Source organism: Prinia subflava, chromosome 15 (assembly GCF_021018805.1).
Source record: "Prinia subflava isolate CZ2003 ecotype Zambia chromosome 15, Cam_Psub_1.2, whole genome shotgun sequence".
NCBI classification, from domain to species: domain Eukaryota; kingdom Metazoa; phylum Chordata; class Aves; order Passeriformes; family Cisticolidae; genus Prinia; species Prinia subflava.
The window spans coordinates 15,677,491-15,701,947 of NC_086261.1; the positions used below are offsets into that span (position 1 = coordinate 15,677,491).

The 24,457-nt window shown below is 53.0% G+C and overlaps 2 protein-coding genes and 1 long non-coding RNA gene across 4 annotated transcripts in view; 2 read left to right on the forward strand and 1 right to left on the reverse strand.

Moving 5' to 3' along the window:
* The window catches only part of SIN3A (SIN3 transcription regulator family member A), a 31,701-nt gene extending 20,674 nt beyond the window's left edge, over nt 1-11,027 (forward strand). For both annotated transcript variants that reach the window (XM_063412112.1, XM_063412113.1), the window contains exons 11-21: nt 518-728; nt 2,184-2,300; nt 3,000-3,238; nt 4,426-4,609; nt 4,787-5,360; nt 5,801-5,970; nt 6,960-7,133; nt 7,818-7,910; nt 8,244-8,338; nt 8,522-8,729; nt 10,100-11,027. In XM_063412112.1, coding sequence (XP_063268182.1) covers nt 518-728; nt 2,184-2,300; nt 3,000-3,238; nt 4,426-4,609; nt 4,787-5,360; nt 5,801-5,970; nt 6,960-7,133; nt 7,818-7,910; nt 8,244-8,338; nt 8,522-8,729; nt 10,100-10,330 — 2,296 coding nt within the window. In that variant the 3' untranslated portion in view covers nt 10,331-11,027. The remainder of the gene's footprint in view (nt 1-517; nt 729-2,183; nt 2,301-2,999; nt 3,239-4,425; nt 4,610-4,786; nt 5,361-5,800; nt 5,971-6,959; nt 7,134-7,817; nt 7,911-8,243; nt 8,339-8,521; nt 8,730-10,099) is intronic.
* LOC134558359 (uncharacterized) lies at nt 10,863-13,474 on the reverse strand. The gene is made up of 2 exons (XR_010082341.1): nt 13,253-13,474; nt 10,863-12,241 (listed from the first exon to the last, which is right to left on the reverse strand). It is a non-coding gene; the product is annotated as an uncharacterized LOC134558359 (long non-coding RNA).
* A 123-nt stretch (nt 13,475-13,597) lies between these two features.
* On the forward strand, nt 13,598-24,304 carry MAN2C1 (mannosidase alpha class 2C member 1). The gene is made up of 26 exons (XM_063412114.1): nt 13,598-13,752; nt 14,113-14,238; nt 14,762-14,885; nt 15,147-15,217; nt 15,346-15,523; nt 15,994-16,183; nt 16,514-16,620; nt 16,765-16,875; nt 17,229-17,321; nt 17,442-17,558; nt 17,993-18,088; nt 18,379-18,524; nt 18,977-19,100; nt 19,262-19,383; nt 19,894-19,979; nt 20,420-20,590; nt 20,876-20,958; nt 21,108-21,202; nt 21,325-21,429; nt 21,620-21,776; nt 22,090-22,233; nt 22,321-22,430; nt 23,012-23,091; nt 23,222-23,367; nt 23,538-23,641; nt 23,715-24,304. The coding sequence occupies exons 1-26, from the start codon at nt 13,661-13,663 to the stop codon at nt 23,830-23,832; spliced, it is 3,096 nt and encodes a 1,031-aa protein (XP_063268184.1). The 5' UTR covers nt 13,598-13,660; the 3' UTR covers nt 23,833-24,304.
* The last annotated feature ends 153 nt before the right edge of the window (nt 24,305-24,457 follow it).

Below are 24,457 nucleotides of genomic sequence, written 5' to 3' on the forward strand. Positions count from 1 at the left end.
TTGTGAACAGGTGAACTTGGGCCTTGCAGGTAAAGGCTTCTCCATGATTTATGCTGCTCTGTGAAGTCTAGTTCAAGCAATTGCCTGGCACTGAAGCCTTTTGCTGTGCAGTTACAGAACTGCCTTTTGGTTTCTTCTTGCTGCCTCTGGAAAGGAAAGGTGTGGCTTAAGGTTCAAACCGTTGGCAAACAACGAGGAATCTGGTCTGAGTTCACTACCAGGGTAGTCTGGGGAGACCCAGATGTGACTGTGCCATGAATGCTGCTCCTTTGACAGCTGCTCCTGAAGCACCTTAGTTGCACCAAGAGAGCAATCCCCCACCTGACCAACAACGGGGTGTTTGCTTCCCATTTGGTCAGGCTCTGTGGAAGTGGGGTTCAGCAGAGAGGGTCCTCTCACCAGAATGATGATTTAGAGGGATTGTGTGTAGTAATCAGTTCTAGCCTCAGCATCGCAGCTCAGCGCGATGTTTGTGTTCTGCTTAGCTGGTTTTTTCACTTCATTCCTTTGATTTTAGGAAATTCCCAGAACTGTTCACTTGGTTTAAAAACTTTCTGGGGTATAAGGAGTCTGTTCACATGGAGACATACCCGAAAGAACGGGCTACTGAGGGGATTGCCATGGAGATTGACTATGCCTCCTGCAAGAGGCTGGGCTCCAGCTACCGAGCCCTGCCCAAGAGCTACCAGCAGCCCAAGTGCACGGGGCGGACCCCGCTGTGTAAAGAGGTAAGGCAGAGCCACAGAAGACAGCTCTTCCCAGCCTTTGTAAAGCATTGCAGCAAAACCTGGCAGGATGGGGAGTTTAGTTCATGTCCCTGTGTTGGGAAGGTTCCTGGAGATGTCAGGGCACATCTGGTGGTGGTGAGTGTGAGCTGGGGCCAGGCTGAGCTCTGCTCTGTGCTGCTGCTGCACCCGGGCGTGTGTGGGCGCTGTCCTGGCCGGCATTGCCGCGGTGCCCGTGGCAGCCCGGGGGGAGCACAGCTTGGGAATTCCTAGTGGCACTCGTGAACATCTGGATCATATCCAGAAGCTATTGCACAGGGTGAGGCGTCAGTCTAGGAACTGGGTTATGCTGGAGGCTGGCTGGGAGCTGTGGTACCCACGTGGCTTTGGTGGTTGGCATCAGCTCTTCTCCGGCATCATTTGTGAAAGGTTTGCATAGAGCGTTGTGGGGCAGCTGGAGAAAAGCCTACTGGATAGTTATGATGGTTAATTACTGACATACCTAATGCTCCTACGTTTTATTTATTACGTGTTACGTAGTACAACCTGTGAAAGGAACATTAAGATTGCAAACTTAAGTAGGAGATGACAGAACTGGTTTTCTGTGTGGTCTTAATGTGATCTCAGAGGTCCTTTACAAGATAGTATGTAATTCAGGATTATTGCTACTTTTTTACCTAAATTCCCACTTTGCCTGCTTTCAGAGTTGTCTCTAGACCACCTTTAAAAGAAAATTATGCTTTCTGTAGACAGATTCTCCCACATATTCCTTCAGATGCATCTTTCTTTCTCCCCGAAATGCTGAATTTTTAATCTGTGTCTTGACACATCTCTCAAAAGCTTCTTGTGTGATGCAGTTACAAACTTTTCTCCCTGTGAGAATCTAATGACTCAGTTGTTCAGGCTTTGGGTTTATGAAAACTGGACCTGGCTTTTCAAGACTGTCTGCATTGTTTCTTAGCCTTCAGCCTCTTTGAGGTTGTTGGTTTGTTTGTTTGCTATTCTGCTCCTATATTGAAAGCTGCAGGTGCTGAGCTGTTTGTCAGGAAAGGTGATGCTGGGGTATGGTTTTATACTTCCAATTAGCCTTATTTGGAGGCAGCAACTGTGTCCTGTCTAGCAGTCACGTCTGCTGTGGTGACCACACTGTTGATGGTGAACCACACGTGGGGAACCAGCTGGTTGCAGCTGACTAATCCAGAGTAGCAGAAAAGCTCCTTTCACCTTTGTTTTCCTCTTCTCTTGCAAGTTTTTCCTCACAGCTCCAGCCTATGAGTTTTCAGGCTGCCTGGCTGTTTGGGTTCTGGCTGTTTGGGGTTGCCCATGGATGCTGGGCTTCGGAAGGGGCGCACACTTTTTCCAGCTGGGAATTAGATTGTCCCATCAGAAGACTGCCCTTGAAGCTGGCCAGGTGTGATCCCCTTGAACGCTGACCATGGCTCTTGTTCTCCCTCAAAGGTTTTGAATGACACCTGGGTCTCCTTCCCGTCCTGGTCTGAGGATTCCACATTTGTGAGCTCCAAGAAGACACAATATGAAGAGCACATCTACAGGTGTGAGGACGAGCGTTTCGAGGTAAACTGCTTTTCCTTGGTTCATGTCTCAGAAGGTTCTGTTCTGTGAACAGTTAATGAACCTGATGTAGCGATACCTTTAATTCTGCATCTTTTATTGTGTCTGCCACCTGGTTTTTGGCATAAAAGCTTGTTTTCTCTCCATGCAAGACGCCTTGGCTGCATAACCACTAAGCTGCCACCCCTGCCCCTCACCTTTTGTTCAGAGCTCTTCATTCACTCTGCTTCACATGAAATTGTTGAGTGGCCAGCATGGAATTGCTGCATCTTTTCTGTTCTTCCTGCCCACGTAGTGCAGGAGAACATGCATTCCCCTGTAATCATCTGCAAAGCAATGTGTTCAGGATTTTAAATGACTGACATTTTGACTGGAAATGGAAGTTAGCTGGGCAATTACCTGAATCTGCACAGATTTGGCACGTCCTTTTGTAGAGTAACTGTCAATTGTGTTCTATTCCCAGCTGGAAGATGTAATTTCCGAGCAGTATCATTCCAGTAGCCTTTAAATTCTTACTCAGTATTATTTAGGTAGCAGATGAAATATAATTGGATTATTTTAGCGCAGCTGAACACCAAAGTGCTCGAGTGCACCTTGTTAAACAGGCGCAGCTTCTTGTTTCGTGCCACTTGAACGTTTTCCTCCGTGAAGCATCGTGTTTTGTCTGTTCAAACACTCCGGCTAACGCACTGTTCTCTCCAGCTGGATGTTGTCTTGGAGACCAACCTGGCAACCATCCGTGTTCTCGAGGCGATCCAGAAGAAGCTGTCACGCTTGTCTGCGGAGGAGCAGGCCAAATTCCGGCTGGACAACACGCTGGGGGGCACCTCGGAGGTGATCCACCGCAAGGCCCTGCAGAGGATATACGCCGACAAGGCCGCCGACATCATCGACGGGCTCCGCAAGAACCCCTCCGTGGCTGTTCCCATCGTGCTCAAAAGGTACTGATGGCCCCAGTACCCTGCCCCGGGGTCCCTTCCCAAGGGTAATGCACTGTATGCTGTCCAGATTTGTGGAAAAGTGGCTGATTCCTGCCCCTAAGGAGAGTGCCCTCCACAAGGCTGTAAATTTGCCCCAAAAGGTTGTGGCCGCCCCAGCCCTGAAAGTGTTCAAGGCCAGGTTGGGCAGGGCTTGGAGCAACACGCCCCAGTGGAAAGTGTCCCTGCCCGTGGCAAGGGGTGGAACAAGATGATCTATAAGGTCCCTTCTGAACCAAACCATTCCATGATTCCATTATTCTGTGAAACTAAGAAGTTCATTTATATTCTGGACAGTTGGTGTTTTCCATAATCATCACCTAGAGGGAATTGCCCTCCTGGAACAAAATCCTTACAGCTCAGCTGGACGGATATAGAGCTTTTGTTGTCTCCTCTTAAACTTTTTTCTCCTCTGGTGTCAGCACTGTGTGTAAGATAAGGGAAATGTTGTCCCAGGGCTAAATGTGATCCCTGTCCAAATCCTATGGGCACCTGTGCCTGGATATGGTGTCTCTGCTACCCTCATGTTTCTGTTGTCAGCCTCCCCCTTCCTCAGTTAAAACGGAGTGGGTGCTACAGCTCCTTGGGGAAGGTCGAGGAGATGTGTAAGCAGTACATGCTGGGTTATCTCCCTGGGACTCTCAGTCCTGTGTTTTGGAGTTCTGGAGCTGGGTGTAGCAGCCTTCCCAGGATACCTGCAAGGTCCCCGTTTCCCTGCCCTTCTTGGACTCAGTCAGGGGTGCTTTGCTTGGGATGCTGAGTCAAGGTTCAGGAGTGCATTCCCAGGATACTCAGCTGTCCATGCTTTGTTCATTTTCCAAACTAAACTGCCCCTGTTCCCCAGGTGGAGCTTTCTGGGGATTCCTGAGAGACCAGGGCCAGCTTTTTTGCCTTCCCTGTCCCTTTATTCCCTTTCCCAGGAGTGCTTTGTTCCTGTGTGGTTTTACCTAAACGTGAAAGAAACACAGAGTGGTTTCTCCAGAAGAGTGTGTCCAGAGGGCACCTCCTGGAAAGCTCCTTTCTGTGTGATATCTTTGATCCATGCCCATTTCACTGGGAGTTCAGCTCTTGTCAACGCTCACCAAGAACCACGGGCTAAGGTTTTTCTTGTATGTTCACCTCTTAGCTCACCTTTGTTTTCTTGATCCAAGGTTAAAGATGAAAGAGGAAGAGTGGCGAGAAGCCCAGAGAGGATTTAATAAAGTCTGGCGAGAGCAGAATGAGAAGTATTACCTGAAATCCTTGGACCACCAGGGCATCAACTTCAAGCAGAATGATACCAAGGTCCTAAGGTCAAAGAGCCTCCTCAATGAGATTGAAAGCATCTATGATGAGGTGAGATCATCACCAGTAGTTTATTTCCCTCGAGCTTATGTACTTTGCTAGTGCAGTTCCTGTTCCTCACAGCTTGATGAGGGAGGAAATCTGTTCCACTGGCAGAGCTTTTAGCTGGCTGTTAGGTGGTGGAGAGGGATTGTTTAGGCTGACTTTTATGCTGTTTCTCCTTTCTAGAGGCAAGAACAGGCTTCAGAAGACAATGCTGGAGTCCCCACAGGCCCACACCTCTCACTAGCCTATGAAGACAAGCAGATCCTGGAGGATGCTGCCTCTCTCATCATCCACCACGTGAAGCGGCAGACAGGAATCCAGAAAGAGGACAAGTATAAAATCAAGCAGATCATGTATCACTTCATTCCAGACCTGCTGTTCGCTCAGCGAGGTGAACTCTCGGATGTGGAAGAGGAAGAAGAGGAGGAAATGGATGTGGACGAAGCTACTGGGGCTGCAAAAAAGCACAACGGTGTTGGGGGTAGTCCTCCCAAAACCAAGCTGATGTTCAACAACACGACAGCCCAGAAGCTGCGGGGCATGGACGAGGTCTACAACCTCTTCTACGTGAACAGCAACTGGTACATCTTCATGAGGCTGCACCAGATCCTGTGCCTGCGGCTGCTGCGGATCTGCACCCAGGCCGAGCGGCAGATCGAGGAGGAGACGCGGGAACGGGAGTGGGAGAGGGAAGTGCTGGGCATAAAGCGAGACAAGAGCGACAGTCCTGCCATCCAGCTGCGACTGAAGGAGCCCAGTGAGTCACTCTGGGAGGGAGGCTGGGGGGAAAAGGTGCTTCTGCTTGTAGGGTGGTGACAGGGTGATAGTAGTGACCCTTTAAGATGGGCTCTCCTTTATTATCCCTGGGGAGGTGGGAAGATGTGAACATGAGACTTGGAATAGCAGAAGGATAAACCACAGCAGTTATTTCTTAAGAGCTTTCGCTTTACACTTGCATATATATCCTCAAGTTCCCTAAGTAAAAGCTGTCAGAAATAAAAACCTCGTGGAGGAGGCTAGAGCTAGAAAGCAGGAGATAATGAAAATACCATAAAAAAGCCTTAAAAGGACTTATTTATGTCCATAAAAGACAAGTTTAAGTAACTCTTCAGCTCAAGTGGGTCCCTGAGGACCAGAACTGACAGCCACCCTTGCTGGGGGTGGTGTGCCCGTGTGTCCCCTTCTCTCCTGTGGCAGTGGACATCGACGTGGAGGATTATTACCCAGCCTTCCTGGACATGGTGCGCAACCTGCTGGATGGGAACATGGACTCATCGCAGTACGAGGACTCCCTGCGCGAGATGTTCACCATCCACGCCTACATCGCCTTCACCATGGACAAGCTGATCCAGAGCATCGTCCGGCAGGTGCCTGCCAGGGCTGGGTGGGGCGGGCCAGGGGAGGCAGGCAGCTTGTGTGTGCAGTGTTGTGTGCCTGCATGGGGAATTTCAGGGGCAAGCAGGTAAATTCAGGGTGTTCCCTCCCCCAGCTCTCTAGCCCTCATAGTAGAGAGATGATAGAAGGTGATTTCTGATCTGTTTGAATTATTGAGAATGTCCTCTACAGAGTTGTCCTTGTTTTCCAGATGTTTTAGGATATAAGTATTCAAAGCGTGTCCGGAGGTAATCTTGCTTTAGCTTTGGGAAAGAAAAAAAAGGAAATTACATCTAAATAGTTCCTTTCCCTTCCATCAGTGCTGTAGGAGTGCACGCTTTTTCTAAAAACCTTTTGTCTCTTTTATCTGGCTGCTGGAGTAGCTCATTTTGGCTGTTAAATTCCAGTCCTTTTATTGGGTTGGTAGGAAGAATGTGTGAGCAAAGGAAAATTTCTTGTGCCTTTTTGTAGTATAAAGAACAAAAACAGACACAAGGGGCTGGAAGTGGAATAACTTGAAAGGGCTTTCCTCTTTCAGAAGGATAGAGCTGCTCTTCAGAAGCCCTTCAGTCCAGAGATTAACTGAATTCAGAGGACAGTTTGGGAGACTTTTGATTTTTAAACTTGCACAAAATATGGATTTGATCTTAACCCTCCCACCCCTCTCCTCAGACACAGCAGCAGCCCCTTGGTGAGGAGAGGACACGCTGTGCCACGGAGCTCCGGCCCTTGCTCCCCTGCTGCCCATCAGAATGTTCTCTGTGTGTAGTTTTTCTCTGAGTAGCTGTGTTTTGCCACCTGCTAACTTTTCTGAAGAGATTGTGTGTTTTTCACGTAGTAGCAGAGATCGTCTGCAAGTGGAAGAAGCTAGGGGGTTTTTGCTTGAGCTCAATCCCGTTGTTACACCCCTATTTATTCTGTCCTGGTGGGGGTGTAGCAGCCTTGCTGACAAAGCCCTTGCCCCCGTGGCTCCTGTTTGCAGCTCCAGCACATCGTGAGCGATGAGATCTGTGTGCAGGTGACAGATCTGTACTTGGCCGAGAACAGCAACGGGGCCACCGGGGGCCTGCTGGCGTCCCAGTCCTCGCGCACGCTCCTGGAGGCCGCGTACCAGCGCAAGGCCGAGCAGCTCATGTCCGAGGAGAACTGCTTCAAGGTGAGCCAGGCCCTGAGCCACGGCGTAAAACCAGCACGGGCTGAGGGGAGAGCCTTTTAACAAGAGAGAGGCACCGGTCCTTTAAAAGAGAGCCTTGTTTAGGCACCTGAAAATGAAGAAAATTAACTCCATCCCAGCCAAAACCGTGCTGACAGCTTTTGGAACATAGGTTAATGCTTCTGTAAGGGTCCCTCAGAAATGAAGTTTCAAGGAGGAATATATTTCCTGGAACAGCAATGAATATCCCCTGTGCTTCACAGGAGCTTTGGCCTGTATCATACTGGCTGCTTGGCTGCCACTGCTTTTTTGTTAGCTCAGATTCTCCCCTTTCTCTTGGTGTCTCAGTTTTGTCAACTGTGGGGAGATCTGCCACTACTGACTGGGCATTAAATCACTGCTGCCTGCATACACTGCTAATAAACCTGTGCTAATCAAATCCATACTTCCTTTGCTAAAGAGGCAGGAAGTGGTCAGGCCCTTTCTGAACCAGAGAAGTACTTTGGATAAAAGCCTGAGTGTATAATATCTCTTCCCATGCCCTCAAACTTACTTTGGGGGCTCAAGAAGGTTTCCTTTAAAACTGCCAACTTGCTTCATTGTCTCTTTTCCCCAGTAAGAAGTAAAGGTGTTTGTTTCTATTTCAAACCTCCTCTTACTGAAGTTCCCTCTGTTTTTTCCTGATAGCTGATGTTCATTCAGAGCAGAGGTCAAGTTCAGTTGACCATTGAGCTGCTGGACACAGAAGAGGAGAACTCAGATGACCCAGTGGAGGCAGAGGTAAGGGTAGCTTGTCCAGAGAGCTGACTGTGTTGGTCAGGGTTGGTCTGGATCAGTGTGGCGTGGTCCATTAGCAAAAGCCAAAGAAACATCAAGGATATGATGTTTCATCCAATGATGTGAGCAGGCAAATCCCTCTTGGCTTATTTTATACTAGAAAATATTCAAATCCACATAAAGAGGCACTGTACCTCCCTTTTTGGGCGTAAGGTGCACAGAGCCTCCAGAGGGGATGTCGTGCTCTTCTGCCCGAGTTCAGGCTCAGCCTCCTTAACCCCGTGTGCTGTTTGGTGGGAGGGCAGTGGCTGATGCGTGCTTTGTGCTTGCTCCCAGCGCTGGTCCGACTACGTGGAGCGGTACGTCAACTCCGATTCTACCTCCCCCGAGCTGCGTGAGCACCTGGCCCAGAAACCCGTCTTCCTGCCCAGGTGAGTGAGCCTGCGCTGGGAACGGCTCATCTCATCTCCCCCCTTGCTGTGTGCAGAGACACCTCCCTCCACACCAGGTTGTTCCAAGCCCTGCCCAACCTGGCCTGGAGATTTCCATCTACACCCGGCTCTGCAGTGCCAGGGGCTGGGCGCCAGTTCCAAGAGGGATTCTCTGGTTTGCAGGAACCTGAGGCGGATCCGCAAGTGCCAGCGTGGTCGGGAGCAGCAGGAGAAGGAAGGGAAGGAGGGCAACAGTAAGAAGTCCATGGAGAACGTGGAGAGCCTGGACAAGCTGGAGTGTAAATTCAAGCTGAACTCCTATAAGATGGTGTACGTGATCAAGTCGGAGGATTACATGTACAGGAGGACCGCGCTGCTGCGAGCTCAGCAGGTAGGAGCCAGTCTAGGAATGGGGCGGGCTGCTGGTGTTTCCTGGGACCCAGGGAAGGGAGGAGGCACTGCCTCTCTGTTTGGGAAGCTGTAAAGGTTTGGGTTTATCCGAAATGAAAGGAGCTTGTGACTCCAGATGGGTGAAATTTAGGAGGATTGCACTGGAGGAAACTGATCTGGTCATCTGGATGCTTTGACACTCCCCTTTTCTGATCTTATGGGGATATTTCCATCCACTTTTACCATGTATTTAGATTTATAAAACAACTAGTTACCATGTTTCTTGCTGATGAGATACAGATAGCGGCTTTACTTCGTTAGTTGTAAAGTAATTCTCTTAAACTTTGCATCCACATCAGCTGAGATCATTGAGTCACTGCAGCACAGTGACTCTTTGAAATGCTGATACTGAGGATTTTGATTGAATTCTGTCTATCTCATTCAACTGGCACAAACCTCAAGGAAATGTAAGCTTATAAGCCATGTGCCAGTGCTCTTCACAGAGAATCTGAACATAAATTCTTGAAGTGTTAAATATGTAGTGTGGAGCTTAGCCCTTGGTTACTGGAATACACTGAGGGAGCTGTAGAAGCTGCGTTGGATTTTGGAAACAAATCTATTGGATTTAGCAGTTAACACCCCAAAGCTGTCAGTCTCTGGGAGAAGAATAAACAAATAATAAAATCTCTAAGTTTTAATCTGGAGGTTTAATTTTATTGTCTGTTTTCAATTATGACTGTAGCCATGGCTTTATACCATCTGTCCTGGATTTTACATTCCTTTGGCAGATGCTCTCACCCAAAAAAGTACACAAATCTTCCTCTCCTGATGTTTCTGTTAAGTCAGGGCTTCTTGGGCCTATTAGACATGACCTGGGTCTTAATTTTCTGTATAAATTGTGTCCTCAGTATGTGTAATGCATGTTGAATTGCTCTTCCGTGGGACTGTGCCCCTCTCTGGGGGCTGGAGACAGACCCCAAGGGCTGGAAGAGCAGGACTTGCCTGGTCCAGGGTGCTACCAGAGGAGGCAGCAGCATCTTTTGGGCAATGCAGAAGGGACTCTGAGCTGGGCATGCAACTTTCAGGCTCCCACTGAATATGTTCTGTGTCCCCAGCCCATGAACTGCTGTATTAAACAAAGAACACAAACTTCTTTGGATTTCTGAGCTCATTTTGCCACGAATTTTCTTGGGGAGGAGACATGGGGGACCTTCATCAGAACTTTCCCTCTGTCACTAGTCCAGTGTCTGCATTATGAATTCCCTCTGTGTTTGATGCCCTTGCCAGTGTCACCCAGTAGCCAAGCTTTGTGTTGTGCTGCAGTTTGGGGGCCAAAGCTGCCTTTTCCTAACACCTGTCCTGTTTCTGCAGTCCCACGAAAGGGTCAGCAAGCGGCTGCACCAGCGGTTCCAGGCCTGGGTGGACAAATGGACCAAGGAGCACGTGCCCCGCGAAATGGCAGCCGAGACAAACAAGTGGCTCATGGGCGAAGGTCTGGAGGGCTTGGTGCCCTGCACCACCACCTGTGACACAGAGACCCTGCACTTTGTCAGCATCAACAAGTACCGCGTCAAATACGGCACGATATTCAAGACACCCTAGGAGTGCCCCGGGGCGAGGGAAGAGCCCGGGAGATGTGTGTGTGTGCGCGCATCCAGGGAAGGAGGAAGATGCCTTTCTCCCCTCACTGTGTATCTCCGTGACATGGCCACTTGACTAGTGCGTGGCTGGTACAGCTGTCCCGGCGGGATTCCCTGCGGGGCCGCGGATCTCCGCCCGGGGCCGTGGGCCGCCGGCCCTTCTTGGGCAGGAAGGACCCTTCTCTGAACTGAGCCATCCCAGAGAAACACCACGAGCTCGTACACACCAGCAGCGTCGAGGCTTTGACTCCCTGAGCGGCGAGGGAGGGGAACAGGACGCTCTCCACCGCCGGACCGCTTGGATGTGTCCCCAAAATCCCCAGGTGCCTGTCGCCACCGGATTCTCCTCTCCTCGCGGGCTCCGGCGCGGGGCCAGGGGGCAGCGAGCCCCGGGCTCCTCCCGCTCCCTCCCCTCCCTCCCAGGCTGGACTCACCCTGTGCAGATCGGTCTGTCCTTTCTAGTGCCAGTGGAACTGTTTTATTTTTATTTTGGGTTTTGTTTTTGTTTTTTTTTTTTTTTTGTACCTGCTTGTTTACTAGTCTCTCCTAGTGCCATGCACCAGCTTTTCACACACATGTACGTACACACACACAGCAGAGAACAACACGATTTTAACATGTTCCCCTCCTTTTTTGTAAATAAATGTACAAATTGTCAATTTTTTGGTTTTTTCTTTTTGTTTTTTGGTTTTGTTTTTTTTTTAATTAAAGGAATTATGCTTGATGTGCTAGCATAACTGTACTAGCTTCTTGTGTACCATAGTACCAGGTGGCTTGAGAATTAGTACCGACAGACAGACCGATGGAGACATTTATTACACTTTTTACCAAAGGGAGTTATCATTGTAGTGCTTTTGTGTGGAAACTTTTTTCTCCTTTTTTTGTAAATAAAAAAAATAATGTCTTTGTTCTTAACTGGAGGAAGAAACTCGCTCACCCCCAGCCGTGTTCCTGTCTGAAAGGCACTGTTGCAGCATGCAGCTTTTGGGGTGGGAAAGGGGAGGGAAGTGGGAGGTGTAATCCAACCCCTTTTCTGAGGTTGACAAGAGGAAACAGCAGAGGCGGCGTGTGTGCGTTTGGGGGTTGAAAGACATATAAATATAGAGTATATAATCTTAATTTTTTAAAATTTTGGCTTTTTTTCCTGGTGGGTAACTTTTATCCACCTTGTCTTCCAGCTCCAAGGATCTTCGCTTTTTGGAAGTGTTGCTGAGCAACTTAGCTGCAGCTGATTGTGCTGATGTATTTTTCCCTTTCTGTGTTGGGGAAAACATCATGGGAAATACCAAGCCAGTATTTGACAGAGCTGCTCTGCGTGTGTGTGTGCGTGTGTGCAAGAGGAGAAGGGGCTGGGGAGGTCTCGGTGCATTTCAATCCAGAAATCCACATATGGGATATATATTTTTTTAAGTAGAGAAATTTAACGCTGGCAGAGACTTAAAAGGCGGGGGAAGATTGTGATTTTAAAAATAAAGAAGTCAGCAGATTTTGTAAGCCACGCCAGCCATCACCACTGCACTGTGTCTCCTCAAAAGGAGGCGGCTTTCCTTGCAAAAATCCGTGCTGCCAGTCCTACACACCTGGAGTGGCTTCCATCGTCCTGGGATAGGGAGACACCAGCAGGGCTTTGGCACGGCTTCAGCCTCTCCCAGGGACTCACTGTGCTTTGAGCCAGCAGGATCACAGGGTCACAGAATGGCCTGGCTTGGAAGGAACCTTAAACATCCTCTAGCTCCAGGTTCTCTGCTCCTGCCACCACAGCTGCTTCCCCTCCGGGGAGCAGGGCTGGAGGGAGGACCTGGAGTCACAGCCCCGAGGGGTCACCGGTCATTGGCAGCCAATGCACAGCAGGCAGGTCTGGAACGGGAGCCTCCTATGGAGAGAAGGAAGAGCCCAGCAGGGACTTTGCACACTTTGCTAGCAATAAATCACCCACCGGGTTTCTCCTTTCCTGTAACCAGGCAGGAAGGGGCTCTCATGTGTCCTCTTCCATTCCAAAGGTGTCATGCACGCTCCCCTGTTATTTCCCCCCGTTTTTTTATTCTGGTGTGTGCTCGAGGTGATCTGGAAGGGGAAATCTTTGGGGATTTAGGCTTTTGGCCAGCTTGGCAGTACCAGCTCCTGCTGCTGGAGGGAATCCTGTCCCAGGAGCCTGTGCCTGTCACTGAGCCATGGGGGCTGCTGCAGGTCCTGGGACACGCCATGGGGACACCTCTGCCTCTGGTGCTGCATCTGACACCCCAGCACTGCCCCCAGCCTGTACAATAGCAGAGGGTTGCTTTTTTTTTAGTTTCCTTTTTATTTGATCTTGCTTTTTGTATTCTGTAACGTGATCCTCGGCCCACAAACCCATGTGATTTCTATACCGATGTTGTAAACTCGACTGTAGCACAGTATTTCCATTAAAATATCAGGGCTGAGCAGCGTGTACAGATTCTTCCTTCCCTCCTGATTGATGATAATGACATTTTGAGGCGATTTGGAGGCAAACCAGGACAGGGAGAGGAGGGTGCAGGATTGCTTAGGCTGAGGGACAGCGAGGAGGAGGTTCTGCCTTCTCCTCACCCAGGGAGCGCTCAGGGTGGGATGAGAATCTTCTGCCACTCTTGACAAGCAAACACATCCCCCCAAGAAGCATCAGAGACACAATCACAGTCACAAGGAGCTCTCAGCAGAAACCAGCAAGAACCTTGTCTGTTCCCTCATGAAATCTCCCTTAAGGGGTCTGGGCAGGCACCTCCAAGCACTCATCACGAAGAAGAACATCAACTCATCTCTTCACCAGGGTGAGCTTGTGAGGACTCACCCACACAAAAAAAAAACCCCTCTGAGACACGAGCTCCAACCCTACAGGGGCACAGCACCACCGAAACCTGGTACTCACGTGGGCCCGAAGGAGTCTCCCACTCGGGCCGGTCCGAATTCCTGCACAGCAGCCTCCTCGAACGGGATGGGCCCGTAGGAGAGCTGGAAGCAGGAGAGCTGGAAGCGAGGAGGGCGATCCCCGGGGCCGCCCCGATCCGCAGAGAGCCGAGCGGGCTCCGAGCGGGCTCCGAGCGGGCTCCGAGCGGGCTCCGAGCGGGCTCCGAGCGGGCTCCGAGCGGGCTCCGAGCGGGCTCCGAGCGGGCTCCGAGCGGGCTCCGAGCGGGCTCCGAGCGGGCTCCGAGCGGGCTCCGAGCGGGCTCCGAGCGGGCTCCGAGCGGGCTCCGAGCGGGCTCCGAGCGGGCTCCGAGCGGGCTCCGAGCGGGCTCGGCCGCGCCTGCGCGGCGCGGGGCGGGGCAGTGGCTCTGCCATGGCCGCGATCAAGCACCGGCGGACGGCCCTGGAGCGAGTGGAGAAGTTCGTCTCCGACACCTACTTCACCGACTGCAACCTGCGGGGCAGGTGGGCGGCGCGGGGAGCTGTCCGGGACACCCCCGGGGTGCTGGTAGCTCCGGTGTGTCCCCTCGGGGTGGGGACGCTGCCCCGCGGCGCTGCCGGCCGCGGTGGGTACGGGGGCTCGGGGAGCTCAGTGGACTCACGCTGAGGGGACAGATCACACACACACTCCTTGGTCGGCATGGAGCGCTGCCTCGGGGCTCCATGGCACAGCCCCTCAGCCCCCCAGCCCTCCCCTGGCCACCAGCGGCCATCAGGGCTCTTTATTACTCGGTTATCTGCCAATACTGTTGAGGGTGTTGGGTGGTGGCAGGGCGGTTCAGTCCCCTGATCTTACTCGTGTGTCCTGGCCATCTCCGCCCACAGGCTTTTTGGGGATCGCTGTCCTCCGGCATCGCTCTCCTACTTCCAGACGCCGCGGCGCATCCCGTTCGAGGAGGCTGCTGTGCAGGAATTCGGGCCGGCCCGAGTGGGAGACTCCTTCGGGCCCACGTGAGTACCAGGTTTCGGTGGTGCTGTGCCCCTGTGGGGTTGGAGCTCGTGTCTCAGAGGGGTTTTTTTTTTGTGTGGGTGAGTCCTCACAAGCTCACCCTGGTGAAGAGATAGTTGATGTTCTTCTTCGTGATGAGCGCTTGGAGGTGCCTGCCCAGACCCCCTAAGGGAGATTTCATGAGGGAACAGACAAGGTTCTTGCTGGTTTCTGCTGAGAGCTCCTTGTGACTGTGGTTGTGTCTCTGATGCTTCTTGGGGAGATGTGTTTGCTTGTCGAGTGTGGGAGAAAATTTTTACCCCAGCAGTGGTCAGACAAGCTGCCACTGATGGTTTCTCTGGGGTTCCAGAAGGGCACAGGTTAAATCAGGTGTGGCTATGGACAGGCAGCATCCTTGTGTGTGATTCCCATCAAACTCGTGGGCTGTCCTCACTCTGTTTTTTCTGTGGAGAGCTCTGAGGAAGCTTTATTTCCCTTGGGAGGAGGCCACACGGTGGGCTGAGGTTGCTGCTTGCTCTCTTCCAGATGGGAGACGTGCTGGTTTAAGGTGGAGCTGAGCATCCCCCCGGCGTGGGCAGGGCGGGAAGTGCACTTCGTGTGGGAGAGCGATGGGGAGGGCCTGGTGTGGCGAGATGCCCAGCCTGTGCAGGTACGGGGACACGGATCGGGGCTGTGCCAGGTGCCCTGCTGTGTGCAGAGTGGTGACCTTTGGCACCCCTGCCATGTTCTGTGGTGGTGCGTGCAGGGCTCATGGTGCTGCTGGGGCAGCAGCAGCTGCGGTTTCTGTGCTTGTGCCAACAGCACGTGGGGCTCTGTCCAGCTGCACTTTGGGGTATCTTATGCTGCCCATCCAGCCTGCTGTCATGACCTCTGCATGACACGGTGCTGAATGTGCCATCTTCCTGTGCAGGGGTTGACTAAGGAAGGTGAGAAGACCAGCTACATCCTGACAAGAAACCTGAAAGAGTCGGAGCCCCACAGGTCAGCCAGAGCCCGCACTGCTGGGGGACCTTGGTGTTGTTGGAAGCCAGGAGGCTGAGGACAGACACATCCCTGTCTGTCCTGGTGCTTGTGACCTGCTCCCTGATGGTTTCCTCTTGTCGCCACAGCCTGACACTGTATGTGGAGCTGGCCTGCAATGGGCTCTTTGGAGCTGGCAAGGGCGACATGATCGCCCCTCCAGACCCAGACAGGAGGGTTACCCTGAGCAAGGCTGAGCTGGTTGTCTTCAACAGAGATGTCTATGAACTGCTGGTGGATCTGGAAATACTGCTGGACATGGCTCAGGTCTGGGAGCTCCTCTTCCCTTCTTTCACCTTTTCCTCAGCTTCACTGTACCTCCTCCTCCTGCTGTTCTGTGACCTGAGACCTTGGAGGAGAAAATGTTTGCTGCTTCTGCTTTAGCACAATTGACACTGTCTGGGCTTGATGATCCTTCTGGGTCCCTTCCAACTCTGTATATTCTAGAGTAAGAGAAAACTGAACTGAGAGAAGGCACAGGTATTTTTTCATCCACTTTCTGCTCCAAAGCAGGATGTGTTAACTATAGTCCCCTGGAATGGGCATATATGGAACCTGGATTTGGAAGGCATGTGAGAAAAGGTGTAAGGCTGTGTCTGTGAAGCACAGACATGGTGTTTACCTGTTATGACTGCCTGAGATAGATGTTGCAAGAAGGTAGCAGGTTCTCCTGGAGGCAAGTGACATCTGGGCTGATACAGTGGCCAGAGTCATACTTCTATCCCTCTCAACCCCAGCTCCTCGGGGAGGAAAACCAGAGGAGTTTCCAGGCACTGTACACTGCCAACCAGATGGTGAATGTGTGTGATGTTACGGACCCCTCCACCTTCCCCGCTGCCCGTGAGCTGGCTGCAGCCATCTTCAGCCAGAGGAACGGCGAGAGCCAGCACACCATCCATGCCGTGGGACACTGCCACATCGACTCTGGTGAGAGCAGCACAGCGCTCCCTCTCCTCTCACCTGGAGAACAGGCTGCCCTTGGGCTCCAGGCACAGGATACCATGCCCTGAGAGAAGGGAATGGGACCTCTGTGCTGCTGGTTTGTCACTGGGGCAATGTGGGAAGGTGGGTCTGGCTAGCTGTGCCCTTTGGAACGCTGATGGGACTGGGGATGAAGGGATGAAGTACTGCCTGCTGTCTTCCACCTGTTGGGCTTCACCCTTGATTTCCCATCCCAGGGGGGTTTCAGAGAGGTTCCAGCTCCGTGAGGAGCTGTGTTAGGTACTAACCATGGTGGGGCCATGCCTGTCCCTGCAGCCTGGCTGTGGCCGTACGAGGAGACCATCCGTAAGTGTGCCCGGAGCTGGGTCACCGTGGTCCATCTGATGGAGCACAACCCAGAGCTCACCTTTGCCTGCTCCCAGGTGAGTGATCTCCCTCTGGACACCTCTGCTTGTGGCATGTTGCTTCTCCAGCAAAAGGAGATGAGGGGATGTGACCAGCCAGAGGTGTTGCAGAGAGAAGGGCAGGGTGTGGGGGAGCTGGGGCTGATCCCTGTGCTCTGGCAGGCGCAGCAGTTCGAGTGGGTGCGGAGCTGCTACCCTGGGCTCTATGCACGCATTCAGGACTTTGTGGCCAAGGGACAGTTCATTCCTGTTGGAGGTACCTGGGTGGAAATGGTGAGTCTGGCGAGCCTGGCTTGCTGCACCCTCCTTGTGCCATCCTCTGGGACCAGCCTGATGCTGCAGGGGAGAGCAGAGCCTTTGCTGAGCCTGTCTGGTGATGGTCTCCAGGCCTAGGAACAGCAGCTGTCTGAAGTGTCCAGCCTAGCAAATATACAATCCTCCCAAATCAACCCCTGAGAAAGGAGCTTTAGATTCCCTAGTGTGTTCCTCCTTTTTCCCTCTCCTGAGCCCTGCTGAGGTTCTCCCCACGATCTGCCAGGTCAGGTGGGTGGGAGTGGGGGTCTTACAAGATCTCTCCTTCCCTGGTGCCTGGCTTTCCTCTTGCACTGCCTGTGCCTTCCCCCCAGGATGGGAACCTGCCCAGCGGGGAGTCCATGGTGCGGCAGTTTCTCCAGGGACAGAGGTTCTTCCAGGAGCAGTTTGGCCGGATCTGCTCAGAGGTGCTTGTTCTTTTCCCTCATACCTTCCTTGCCCACTATCTCCTTGCACCCCTTGCTCTTTGTGAGGTTGGGCTGACCTGTGTGTGTCCCTCCCCTCTGCTCCTGCCGCCTTGCTCTCAGTTCTGGCTGCCGGACACGTTTGGATACTCGGCCCAGCTGCCCCAGCTGATGCGTGGCTGTGGGATCCAGCGCTTCCTCACACAGAAGCTCAGCTGGAACCTGGTGAACTCCTTCCCGGTGAGCTGTGCTTGCCTTCTCCCCAGGGGATCAACCTGTGGCTGCTGGAGCCTTCTGCAGAGCTGGACCTGTTGGTTTCACAGTCCTTCAGTTCAGCTAACACAGGCTCTGCTTCCAGAAGCCAGTAGATTTTGGTGGTAGTGATGTTCTGTCAGGCTTTAGGAGAAGGGAAGGACGTGATTAGAGATCCCAGCCAAGCCCCTGGTCTAGATATTCCTTCTGCTTCCATATGGGAAGCTGTGACTTGTGTGCATGTCCAACAGACAGCAAATCCAGCCCCTGCCCTTGTGGCATTCCCTGTTCTCGTCCTCTCCTTGAACTGATCCGTCAGGGCATCCTGCAACTCCCTGGAGAGAAAGTGAAGGCCCAGTTTGCATCCTGAAGAGGCTCTGAAGTGCCCTTGTGCATTACATTTTCCTCTCTCTCCTCTCCAGCATCACACCTTTTTCTGGGAAGGCATTGACGGTTCCCAAGTCCTGACCCATTTCCCCCCTGGTGATTCCTATGGAATGCATGGGCGAGTGGAAGAGGTGAGTGTGGTTGCCAGAGCTGCATGAGAAGGGCAGTGCCAGCCCCTTGAGGCAGATGTGAGGCTCCTGGGAGAGGGCACTGCCTGGGAAGGGAGCAGGGAATCTGACAGCATTGTTGGACAGGTGCCTGACTCCCAAGATGTGCCTCTGCCTGATTTAGGCACTTTGGGCTGGGGAAGAGGAGCAAGACTGGGCTTTGCACCCTAAAGACTGACCTGGCTTTCTTGCATGGAGCTGTGGGAACTGGGGCTGGGTGCCAGCGGATTGCAGTTGCCCAAAAATCCCTCCAGATGCTGAAAACAGTGAAAAACAACAAGGACAAAGGCCGTGTGAATCACAGCGCCTTCCTCTTCGGCTTTGGAGATGGAGGAGGGGGACCCACGCAGAAGATGCTGGATAGGATGAAAAGAATGAGTAACACAGATGGGCTGCCCAGGTGAGAGGAGAGCTCCTGTCCTCTCTCCTGGCAGGGGCATTTGCTCTGAGCCAGGCCTGGCCTTTGGCAGTGCCCAAAGAAAGGGAGAGGGGCGGGTAGATGGGCAAGCAGAAGGCTGGGAAGGGTTTTCAGGGGGATGCAATCTCTCTATCATCACGAGCTGGAAGAACAGGTCCACAGTGTAGCCACAGACTGCTTGTGACCCCTCAGGAGAGCCGTGGGGTGAATGACCAGCACAGCAGCTGTGCCTGGCAGTCACCACCTGCCTGGGGAATGTCCACAGGGGAGGGACGGGGTCACAGGGGAGCAGGAAAGGGGTAGGAGAAGGGTGAGGGGAATACTTTGTATGGTTGTGTTGCAGTTTCTGAGGCTTGTCACATTTCCAGCCTGGATGCACCATTAGCCATGTCACAGGCTCCTCCCCAGCTCATCACTGTGTGTCTGTCCCACAGGGTGCAGATCTCCACTCCTGACCAGCTCTTTTCTGTCTTGGAGAAGGAGTCATCCCAGCTGTGCACCTGGGTGGGAGAGCTCTTCCTCGAGCTGCACAATGGCACCTACACCACCCAGGCCCAGGTGAGGGTCCCACTGCCAGGCAAGGGGGCCGTGCAAACTCGTGACACCTGCAAGCAACCAACCCTCCTGCACTGGAGCTGGGATTCTGCTGCTGGTGTGAGAGATCCACTCCCAGCTCCCCATTTCCTGAGCATCTTCCTTCTGTCCTTAACTGGCACCAGATAAAGAAGGGGAATCGGGAGTGCGAGCGGATTCTCCATGACGTGGAAGTGCTCAGCACCCTGGCTGTGGCTCAGGACAGAGGGTTCCAGTATCCTGCCAGCCAGCTCCAGCGGCTCTGGAGGTGAGGAGTGTAGGAGCACCTCTGGTACTGGGGCAGAGTTCAGTGCTGCAGCACTGTGTGTACACAGCCCCTGCCCTAAATCAGGAATCTACATGGGAAGAATTTGCAGTTTTGCTTGATTCTCCTCCTGAAGGGTAACTCCAAGCCCTCACTACTCTGCTGTCTGGAAGCTTGGTTTCCTACCGGAGCTTACTCCTCCCCGGTTTTGGCTTGTTTGAGCTTGTGCAACAACGTATCTCGTAGCCCTGAGGGGTAAAAAACAAATAGCTCTTACTGCCCGTGGTTGTGGTTTACTGAGATGGCAGCTGACAAGCTCTAACATAAAGGGAATTAAAGGATGCTGTGGAAAAAATCCTTTTCTCTCAATGTTGGGTAATGGAGGAATAAGGAACGGTTATTAAGTTTCTCTGTCTTGCAAACAGGCTCTTGTTTGAGAGAAGAGCTTGTTCTAAGCCAGCACAAATCCGGTGTTCCGCTGCTTTCTTCCCTGGTTTCTGCTCTCTGTTTCAGGTTGTTGCTGCTCAACCAGTTCCACGATGTCCTGCCAGGCAGCTGTATCCAGCTGGTGGTTGAGGATGCCCTGCAGTACTACAGGGGTGAGCAGGGAGTTTGGCTGGGAGGGCACCAGCTCCTGCCTGGTGGGGCTGCGGAGCTTCCAGGGCCAGCCTCGGCAGGCGTGTCTGAGACAGCCTTAAATTAGCAGGGGAGCCAAGGGATTGAGATCCATCCCAATTTATTGACTTTTCTGCTTGCTGCTGGCATGCCGGGATAGACTCCCACCAAGGTTTGTTTCTGCCTGCCCAGGGGTGCTTGCAGGAGCTGCATTAACCAGAGTTTTCCAGCTGAGCTGGCATAGCTCATTGTAATCTTGCAATAACAAAGTTTAGAATAATTATACACTTGAATTACTTACTATAGATAATAATAATTAATGATAATTAGCAGTTGTTGCTTGGAAGGAGATAAGGTGTGTGTACATTGCACGGGGAGTGCCAGAAGCTCTCTCAGATCCAGCTCAGGCCCTTTTATTGCCCAGAGATCCGCGGGGCTGGCGCTCAGCTGCAGGAGGAGGCTGTGCAGTCCCTGTGCAGGGATCTGCTGCAGCCCAAGGAACCGAGCACCCCGAGCACCCTCGTGTTGAACACGTTGTCCTGGGAACGCACCGAGGTCATCTCCAGGCCTGGGCCAGATGGGACAGAGACTTTGGGTATGTCTGACCTGGGAGTAGCTCTTGTATCAGAATTCCTTACAGGGGCAGAGAGAGTTAACAGGGAAATACTCTGTCTTTTGCTGCCCTGGGGAGGGTTTTATTGACTGATCAATTTGTTCTTTGGACAACTTGAAAGGGGATAAAGTCCCCTGAAGCGTGCATGAAGAAGAGGAGAGTATGGGAGGATGCAGTAGATCTGACATGAGAGCAGCCAGGCAGCAGTCGTGTGACTTTGGGTTCAGTCTGGGGCGAGTGTTGGAACAGAACCTCTTTGCTTTCCAGCTCTGGTGACAGTCCCCAGCATGGGCTATGCTCTAGTGCAGGAGCCATTTGTGCCTCCTCAGCCTGTGGCAGTGAGGAAGCAGGTAAGCACCAGGCAGATTTCCTCAGGTCTGTGTTCCCTGCATCGGAAGTTTGAGGAGAAATCTAAGGAATCCACATATTAAGTTTGCAGTGGAGGCATTCAGCTCCTGCAGGTGTGGGTGTGTGACACTGTTTCTGGCCTTTTCCCAAGGAGGATGGCTCCATTACCATGGAGAATGGGGTAATTGCTGTCTGCCTGGACACCATGGGGCACCTGACCTCACTTCAGCTGCTGGACTCCGGGAGGTCTGTGTCATCCTGTTCCTGGCCCTGAGCTCCTCAAACCTCTCCCAGGACTTCTCACTGTGCCCCTTTCTCCCCTGCCAGTCCTTCTGATGCTGCTGTTCCCCTGTTGCACTTTCTTTCAGAGAGTCAGTCCCAGATGGCTGCTATGCCAACCAGTTTGCACTCTTTGATGATGTTCCCCTCTACTGGGATGCCTGGGATGTGATGGATTATCACTTGGAAACCAGGTAGAGGAGCAGTGCATGCAGCACTTGGATTTTGGCTTTGCCCTGAGATTCCTGCCCCCCTGTCAGTCCTAGCTGTAAGAGAGCATTCACTCTGGAGAAGTGAGTGCCTGCTGTGTGGGTGGCTGCACTGGGATTTGGGAACCTGGATCTACCAGGCTGAGACTGTCTCTGCCTTCATTCCTTTCTCTAGGAAGCCAGTGACAACCCTGCTGCAGCCTCTGGAAGTCACTCTGGCTGGGGGGCTGCGGGGAAGTGTGAGGTTCTCCCTGCAGGTCGGGAAAAGCAGCACCTTAACCCAGGAGATCATCCTGGATGCCGCGTGCCCATACCTCCGCTTCCAGACCCAGGTTTGGCCCGTGGCTGCTGTGGTACTAACGTCCTGTGCAGCTGGGAAACAGGGAGCTGAACCTTGTGCCTGAATTACATCCCCCTTTCCTGTTTCCTTCCCTGGAGTCCCCTGCTGTCTGTCCTCCTCTGCAGAAAGCAGCCCAAGGCTGGGAGTCCCGAGGGACAAGGGTGGAAGAGGGACCCTCATCCATGTGGAGACTGATGTGTTTTTGTTGTAGCTGACATGGACTGGCTGCTGCACACCGGGACACGAGAAGTGCAGTCTCTGCCTGTCAGTCCCCCATGGTGACGTCCTTCTGCTGCCACGTTTAGGTTGAGTGGAAGGAGGCTCACAAGTTCCTGAAGGTGGAGTTCCCCGTGCAGGTCCGGAGCACGAACGCTACCTACGAGATCCAGTTTGGGCACCTGCAGCGGCCAACGCACTGGAACACATCCTGGGACTGGGCTCGCTTCGAGGTGAGGAGGGGGCTGCTCTGGGCCTGGCACCGAGCTGCTCCTGTTCCTGGAGCGTGTGGGGAACACATCCCCTGGTACCTGCTGCAGGTGTGGGCTCACAAGTGGCTGGATCTCTCTGAGCATGGCTTTGGGGTGGCCCTGCTGAACGACTGCAAATACGGAGCATCAGCCCACAGGAACATCCTCAGCCTGTCCCTGTGAGTTAGGGGTGGGTGAGGGGGAGCTGCTGCGGGTACTCTGCCTTCTGAGGGGTCATTTGGAAGTCAAGGCAACACCTGCTGCTAAATTACCTTAGTTATAACAAGGAAATAGTTCAGTGGGTGTCTGTTTTCTGAGAGTTTGGCAGAGTTACAATATCTTAGTCAGTTAGAACCAATTCCTGTGAACTGTGCTCAAAGATAATTCAGAAGAGATCAGATTCATATTTGTGGCAGGTAGTTTTTCTGTTGCTAACCAAAACATTCCCCAGGAAGGGAGGCTTAAGGAGAAGAAAGGAACAGGAGTGTTAATGTTACAGGTGCATACAAAGCTAAAAGAAACTGCCTATTTTGTTTGACTCTGTCAGCTACAATTTTCACAGGATGACACCCCAGTTTTTTAGCTTCTGGGACTGCCCAGGGTCTGTTTGCTGTTGCATTTGCTTCCACTTCAGGGCCCAGCCTCGAGGGTAGCCAGGGAAGCAGTTGTCTTGTCACAGCACTCTGGCTCTGCTCTGGGTGACAGCAGGTGCTGCCAGGGCACTGCTCTCACAAACCTCACTAACCTCACGTTGCCTTAGGCTGAGAGCACCCAAGTCCCCCGATTCCACGGCAGACATTGGGCACCACCAGTTCACCTACGCTGTGATGCCTCACCGGGGTGAGTGGCAGGCAGAGCTGGGCCCCATAGGGCCATGCAGGGTGGCAGATGCTGCAGTGAGCCTTGGGGTGAGCCTGCCTCTGGCTCTGCACGTTCAAAGGCTGACTAGAGAGAGGCTCTTGTGCTGCAGGTTCCTTCCAGGAGGCCGGTGTGATTCAGCAAGCCTACAACTTGAATTTCCCCCTCCATGTGGTCCCAGCCAGCTGTGCCCAGTGCCCGGCCTGGAGTGCCTTTTCTGTTAGCTCACCTGCCATCGTGCTGGAGGCTGTCAAGCAGGCAGGTGCTGGGGTAGTAGGGGCAGAGGAGGGGAGAGCAGAGGGGCCAAGGTGCTGTTGTTGGGCAGGGCTTGCTCTTTCACCCACACCGAGTGGGGGTCAGGCACAGCTGAGCCCAGCAGCTTGTGTTGGAGGGCTGTGCCTGTCTCATGTGTCTGAACTCCCCCAAAGGCCGAGGACAGACCTGAGGCTGTGGTGGTCCGGCTGTACGAGGCCCACGGCAGCACAGTCACCGCCTGGCTCCAGACCTCCCTCCCCATTAAGGAGGCGATGCTGTGAGTCCTGCAGGAGGGCTGGGGATGGGTGGGGATGGGGATCAGTCCCTTCAGCCCTGTGCTCTGTCCCCAGCTGTGACCTCCTGGAGCGCCCGGCTGCGGGGGGCCGCCTGCCGCTGGAGCCACAGGGCCTGAGGCTTTCCTTCACTCCCTTCCGCGTGCTCTCCGTCCTGCTGGTCCGGAGCTGCTGACACCAAACATCGCCCTGGCTGCTGCTGCAGCCTCCCAGACAACACTGTCAGCTCAGAGCACAGACTGAGCTGTTCCCATCCCAAGAGCTGTGCAGGGCAGCAGTTCCAGGGAAGGGCAGTGTCCCTGTGTCCTGCACCTGAGTGTTGGAGAGCAGCACGTGAACAACCCTGCTCCTCAGGGAAGGAGCACAGCTGCCCACTGCCCAGCCAGGGCACCTGGTCCTGAGTGAGTTCTGAGCTCATAAAGTGTGGACAAAGGTGCAGACAGGCTGGTGGCCCTGCACAGGCTCTGCACCAGCCACAGAGGTCTGGGGAGCAGCAGCTTCCACAGTGACTCCTGTGGCTCAGCCTTGATCTTGTCTAGTAGTGAGTGTAAAAACACACTCCACTCCTTCCCTTCTCCACCTGCCTGCGCCTTACACTGCCCTTGCAGAAGAGGAAACACAAAAAAATCAAGAGAATTACATAAAAACAAGCTCCAGCCTGTTTTCTTAAAAACTTGTTTCCAGGTAACTGCACTGACCTGCCTCGTCCCAGGGGCTTTGTTGTGTCTGCCTGAGCAGGATCTCTCCTGGCACTGAGGAGGCTGAACTTTAGTTTGGGGGGGATGAGGTGGAGGGAAAGT

Coding starts and splice junctions, on each gene's coding strand:
- MAN2C1 (XM_063412114.1), top strand. CDS start 13,661: ATGGCCGCGATCAAGCACCGGCGGACGGCCCTGGAGCGAGTGGAGAAG. Junction 18,525..18,976: donor AACACAGATGGGCTGCCCAG/GTGAGAGGAGAG, acceptor TCTGTCCCACAG/GGTGCAGATCTCCACTCCTG. Junction 23,642..23,714: donor CCCATTAAGGAGGCGATGCT/GTGAGTCCTGCA, acceptor CTCTGTCCCCAG/CTGTGACCTCCTGGAGCGCC.